Raw genomic sequence first — 7,057 nt, forward strand, 5'->3', positions numbered from 1 at the left:
TCTCTTTTCTTTTTTCTTTTTATTTCTTTTTGATTCTTTTTATTTCTTTTCTTTCTTTTTCTTTTCTTTTTTGATTTTCTCTTTCTTTTTTTACTCTTTTCTCTTCTTTATTTATATTTTCTATATCTGTATTTCTGATCTCTGCTTCTGATTCCAAAAAAGGGGTATGAAAGAAAATAAGTACGGCTCAAAAGGACTAACAAAGGATAAAATGTTTAGATAGCATAATAAAATGGCTTCATCATTCCAATCTTCAAAGCATGCCAAGTACAAATAACACATTTAAACAAACCAAAGAAATTATACACAATATCTTTTGACTGCATCAGAATTGATAGCCATATCTATACATTTGCCTTATATATTTGTTAAATACAAAGCACCATTGGACAACACTCTTGTTACGACGAACTGCCACTGCCAATTTGGGGCGAACTTGCATTTAGCTTGAGCCTGATGTGGAAGGATGTGTTTCAATACTTGTCGACCCACTTCAAATTTTTGGGGATGAACCTTCTTGTTGTATGCTCTTGCCATTCTTTTGTGATACAATTGGCCATGACACACTGCCACCAGTCTTTTCTCGTCAATCGGACTTAATTGCTCCAATCGGGTTTTGACCAATTCATTATCATCAATTTTAGCTTCAACAACAATTCGAAGAGATGGAATTTAAACCTCTATGGGTATAACTGCTTTAGTACCATATAGCAATAACTAAGGAGTTGTACCTACTGAAGTGTGAACAGTGGTGCGATAACCAAGCAAAGCAAAAGGCAACTTTTCATGGCATTGCCTAGAACCTTGCACCATCTTTCGAAGTATCTTCTTTATGTTCTTGTTAGCTGCCTCAATAGCTCCACTTGCCTTGGGGCGATACGGAATGGAATGTCGATGCATAACCTTGAACTATTGTCATACTTCTTTCATCAAATGGCTGTTAAGATTAGCACCATTGTCCTTGATGATTACCTTGGGGATTCCAAACTGGCAAATGAGGTTTGAATGAACAAAATCGACCACTACCTTCTTGGTCACAGATTTGAAAGTCATAGCTTCAACCCACTTGGTGAAATAATCGATGGCCACCAGAATAAACTTGTTCCCATTTGATATCGCTGGCTCAATTAGTCCAATGACATCGATGCCCCAAGAAACAAAAGGCCAAGGTACGGACATTGTATGCAACTCAGACGGTAGAGAATGAATCAAATCACCGTGTACCTAGCATTGATGGCACTTACGCATAAAGCTAATGGAATCTCATTCCATGGTGAGCCAATAATACCATGCTCGAAGAATTTTTTGGCCAGAACATACCCACTCATGTGCGGAGCGCAAACTCTGGCATGCACTTCGATCATGATAGTTGTGGCTTGTTTAGCATATATGCACCTCAACAGTCCAAGATCTGGAGTTCTCTTGTACAAAATTCCCCCGCTTAGTAAAAATACACTAGCCAAACTTTGAATTGTTCACTTTTGATCTCCTGTGGCCTATACCGGATACACCCCCATCTTGATGTATTCCCGGATATCATGGAACCACAGTTCACCATCAAGTTCCTCCTCAACCACATTATAGTAGGCATGCTGATCACGAACTTGAATATGTAGAGGGTCAACTTAAGCCTTGTTCGGATGGTGTAACATTGATGCCAGAGTAGCCAAGGAATCGACAACCTCATTATAGATCCTAGGAATATGCCTGAACTCTACTGATCCAAACCGTTGACAAAGATCGTGCAAACATTGTTGATACAGTATGAGCTTTAAATCCCGAGTCTCCTATTCTCCCTGAATCTGGTGCACCAATATATCTGAATCTCCCAAGACCAAGAATTCCTGGAATCCCATATCTACAGCTAACCATAAACCCATAATGCATGCCTCGTTCTTAGATAGTTAGTACAGTAGAAATGAAGTTGGGCCATAACAGGGTAGTGATGCCCTGTTTCAAAAATGAGCACAGCCCCTATTCCGACACCTTTCAAGTTAGCGGCTCCATCAAAGATAAGTTTCCAACCTGGCTTTTCAGCCAATTCTACCTCGTCAATATGCATCACCTCTTCATCCGGAAAATAAGTCCTCAATGGCTCATACTCTTCATCCACCGAGTTCTCGGCTAAGTGATCGGCCAATGCTTGGGCATCCATCGTGGTTCGAGTCACATAGATGATGTCAAACTCTATGAGAAAAATCTGCCACTTTGCAAGTCTTCCTATGGGTATAGGCTTTTAAAAGATATACTTTAGAGGATCCAGGCGAGAAATAAGGTAAGTAGTGTGGGACGACAGATAATGCTTCAACCTTTGTACCACCCAAGTCAGGGCGCAACATGTCCTTTCAAGGGGAGTATACTAAACCACATATGATGTGAACTTCTTGCTGAGATAATAGATGGCTTGATCCTTCCTGCCAGTGATGTCATGTTGACCCAACACAGAACCGAATAAATTATCCAGGATTATCAAATAGAGAATTAAAGGTCTCCCGGGTTCCGGCGGGACCAACATAGGTGGGTTTGACAAGTACCCCTTGATCTTATAAAATTCCTCTTGGCACTCATCAGTCCATTTAACCGCAACATCAGAAACTTAAAGATGGGCTCACAAGTTGTCGTGCGTTGAGCAATAAACTTGATGATGTAGTTTAAATGCCCAAGCAAACTCATCACCTCAGTCTTATTCCTTGGGGGTGGAAACTCTTGGATAGCTTTGATCTTTGACGGATCCAACTCAATGCCTCGCCGGCTGACTATGAACCCCAACAGTTTCCCAGATGAAACACCAAATGCACACTTTGCAGGGTTGAGCTTATGATTGTGCCTGCGGAGCCTCTAGAAAAACTTCCTCAAGTCCCCGACATGATCGGACTATTTCTTTGATTTTATGATTACATCATCTACATAAACCTCAATCTCCTTGTGTATCATGTCATGAAACATAGTAGTCCTTGCCCTCATGTAAGTTTCCCCAGCATTTTTCAAACCAAATGGCATTACCCAGTAGCAATAAGTTCCCTATGGTGTGATGAACGCTGTCTTTTCTGCATCGTCCTTATCCATCAAGATCTGGTGGTATCCTGTATAGCAATCCATAAAAGACCCGATTTCATGCTTAGCACAGTTATCAATCAAAATGTGGATATTTGGCAATGGAAAATTATCCTTTGGAATTGCTTTATCGAGATCGCGGTAATCAACACACACCCTGGTCTTACCATCCATCTTTGGTACTGGCACAACATTAGCTAACCAAGTGGGTTATCGCGTGACTCAAAATACCTTTGCATTCAACTGTTTTTATGATTTCTTCCTTGATCTTCACACTCATGTCAGTCTTAAACTTCCTTAACTTCTGCTTAACGGGAGGGAATGCCAGATCAGTTGGCAATTTGTGAACTACCAAGTCAGTTCTCAAACCCGGCATGTCATCATATGACCATGCAAAAATATCTTTATATTCAAACAATGCTTTGATTATTTCTTCCTTGATTTGTGGTTCCAAGTGTACACTTTTCTTGGTTTCCCTGATATTAGCTGGATCCCCTAAATTGATTACTTCGGTTTCATTCAAATTAGGCTTGGGTTTCTCTTTAAAATGATTTAGTTCTTTACTAATTTCCTCAAATGCCTCCTCTTCATTATAATCTGTTTCATCATCACGCTCTATTTCTTGGATTATTATTTCAGAGTTAGATTGGCTTTTAAGATTTGGCCGAAGATTCCTCATGCATGTCATGTCATTATAACCAGCATAAAAAGAATTGTACAAAGAAAGACAAAAATGACACTATCAGAAGTAATGGAAAAAGTGAAATTGCATTTTATTAAAAATAAAGGATAGGAGGGTTTGTACATCAAAACAAGCGAAAAATAAAAATTTGGATTACAACCCTGGAATAATTCAGATAACATAAAGGAAAACAAAGTAAACTACCAAGACTCCTTCTGAGTAGGGAGAGGAGTAGCATTCCAATTGTTAAGCTTCACTTTCGGCCCAATAAAACTGCACGTCCACTTTGCTGGAGCCTTTCCCAATTTCTACCATGTTCACCTCATCAAATAGACTTTGGAACCTTTCAATCAACTCCTCATCAAATTCAACCACAGGCTTTGGAACTGCTGACACCGGACGCTTCACGACCCCTAACTTGACGAAAGACCTGGAGAGGCATGGGATAGGCTTAGGGAGCGACCATATCTTTTTTTCAACTTTTTAGCCTTCTTTATGTCATCCCTCGTGGGCTTAAACCCCAGACCAAATGTACCTAAATTTTCACGTAGAGACACTGGCTGCACAATACCTTGCAAAGATATGCCCAGACCCTTGCCCAGCACAAAACCATTCTTTAACATTTCATTTGCGACCATGACTGTCGCAGAAGCTAGCTTTGGACCTGGAATGTATTGCCCTTCCGGAACCTTCTCAACTGACACTGTTTCGGAAACCTGGTACACCCAAGGCCCCTTATCATCTTCAACCTCAATAAACGGGACGGATGTATCATTGTAAGCACACAAGTTGTCATCACCATGCACAACGGGACGGACGGATGTACCACTCGAACTTTACCATCTGGTGCAAAGAAGACGGTACTGCTTTGGCAACATGTATCCAGGGCCTACCCAACAGCAAATTGTAAGAGATGGCCACATCCAGTACCTAGAACTCCATGGTGAATTCAACTGTTCCTATTGTTAGTTCGAGCACGATATCGCCAACAAAATCTTTGCCCCCTCTGTCAAAACCTCGGACACATATACTATTCTTGTGGATCCTCGCAGCATCAATTTTTAACTTGTACAGAGTAGAGAGAGGGCAAATGTTTACACTGGAACAATTATCAACTAACACCCTTGTGACCATAGAATCTTCGCATTTCATTGTGATATAGAGAGCCCGATTGTGTTCCGCACCCTCTAGAGGCAATTCATCATCCGAGAAAGTGATCATGTTTGACTCAAATATCTTATTGGCAATCTTCTCCAAATGGTTCATTGTGATCTTTTCAGGGACATGAGCTTCATTCAGAATCTTCATGAGGGCCTGGTGGTGCTCGTCTGAATGTATCAACAATGATAGAAGCGAAATCTAAGCGGGGGTCTTTCTCAATTATTCTACTATGGAGTAATCTTGCACCTTCATTTTTCTCAAAAATTCTTCCTCCTCCTCCTCATTGACTAGTTTCTTCACTAGAATTGGACTATCTTTCAGCGGTTTAACTTTCCTTAATTCCTCTAGGGCAAAGCATCTCCCTGAACGAGTCAAACCCTGGGTTTCATTAACTTCCTCTTCCACTTCTTTCCCTTTATAAGTTACTATCACTCACTTGTAATTCCATGGAATATCCTTGGTGTCATCTATCGGCAACTAGGTCACAGGTTTAATAATAACAGGGGCAATACGATCCACTTCCACAATAATGATAGGCTTACTTGCTACCCCCGGCACGACCACTTTTGGCTTTCCTTCATTTGTTTCAACATCATCTGGGAACCCCTTCACGATTACCACAGGTGGCTTATCATTGGGTGTACTCAGCTTTTCTGTCAGCCCTTTAGCTATCGAAGATGTTGTCTATATAACATTTGGAGTTTTGACTGACTTACTTTTACTGGCACGGATCATCATAAAAGACTTTGAGGGCTTCTTGGGCTCCCCATCCTTATGCATATCTCAATCATGTACGTTTCGGCATGGGCTGGAAATAGATTTTGATTTATGTTCCGAGTTTCCAGACTCTGGACCATAATTTGGTTTATATCGATGAGCTCCTAGATGTCGTTCTACAAATGCCAACATTTTTTTGTATCGTGCCCCGGAGCATCAGAACAATATGCACATCTGAGGGAATAACCCAGGTTCTTTGGAGGGGGGTTTGGTAATTTTGACTCAATTGGCCTCAGAATATCCAACTACCTTAACCTCTGAAATAAGCTGGTATAAAACTCCCCAGCGGGGTGAAAGTTTTCTTCTGCTGTAGCCTTTCATTTCTATACTCTAGCCTAGATCGAAAACATGGACTAGTAGGATTTCGGTATACTTGTGGAGGGGGTAAGGGTTTTGTGGAGCTGGGGCACACCATTGTGGTTAAGGAGGGGGTTGAGCATATGACTGTGCATGATGGACATGCTATTGGGGTGGCCTGACTGAATACTGAGGCTCTGGTGGGGGAAGTAGTGTTGGGGTGTATTACATAGAGTTTGGGTGTAGGTTTAAGTTTGCAGTCGAGGATAGGTGTAATGGTGAACGGAGCCCCTTGGGCCATGCCACGATCCTGAGACAACCATTGCAACATCTTCTTTCTTCTTTTTCCCTAACACGCCCCTGGTGCCATTCTGGATCGCTTGTGTAGTTGCTTTGATGGCAGAGTAACTCATGATCTTTCTTGATTTGAGTCCTTCCTCTACCATGCCTCCCATTTTTACCACTTCATTAAAAGACTTACCTATGGACGAGATCAAATGACCAAAGTAAGTAGGTTCCAAGGCCTGAAGAAAGTACTCTACCATTTCATCCTCCTCCATTGGAGGGTTGACTCGTGCGGCCTGTTCTCTCAATCGAAAACCATAATCCATGAAACTCTCACTGGGCTTTTTCTCTATCTTAGTCAAAGACAAGGATCTGGGACAATCTCTAAATTGTACTAGAAATGTCAAGCGAAAGCCTGGGCCAGATCATCCCAAGTGTACCACCTGTTGTTGTCTTGGTGGGTGTACCACTCCAACACTGCACCACTCAGACTTTGGCTAAAATATTCCATCAACAATTCATCTTTCCCACCGGCTCCCCTCATTTTGCTGCAAAATCCTCTCAAGTGGGCTATGGGGTCTCTGTGCTCGTCAAACAATTCAAACTTGGGCATTTTGAATCCGACAGGAAGCTGGATATCCGGAAACAAGCATAGATCCTTATAGCCACGCTCACTTGGCCCCCTAACCCTTGCATATTTCTTAGTGACTGCTCCAGGCTCTTTACTTTCCTAAATATCTCTTCTTGCTCCGTGTTTTAGGGTGGTTTCTTAGTTTCGACAGGAAGTTCGAAGTGGGGAGT

General features: G+C 41.6%; 1 protein-coding gene across 1 annotated transcript; it reads right to left on the reverse strand.

Moving 5' to 3' along the window:
* Nucleotides 1–717: 717 nt before the first annotated feature.
* On the reverse strand, nt 718–1,179 carry LOC138879838 (uncharacterized). Its single transcript, XM_070159476.1, has 2 exons — nt 973–1,179; nt 718–909 (listed from the first exon to the last, which is right to left on the reverse strand). Exons 1-2 carry the CDS (start codon nt 1,177–1,179, stop codon nt 718–720), a joined length of 399 nt encoding a protein of 132 aa, XP_070015577.1.
* Nucleotides 1,180–7,057: the final 5,878 nt, after the last annotated feature.

This window comes from Nicotiana sylvestris, chromosome 10 (genome assembly GCF_000393655.2).
Source record: "Nicotiana sylvestris chromosome 10, ASM39365v2, whole genome shotgun sequence".
Classification (NCBI taxonomy): Eukaryota; Viridiplantae; Streptophyta; class Magnoliopsida; order Solanales; family Solanaceae; genus Nicotiana; species Nicotiana sylvestris.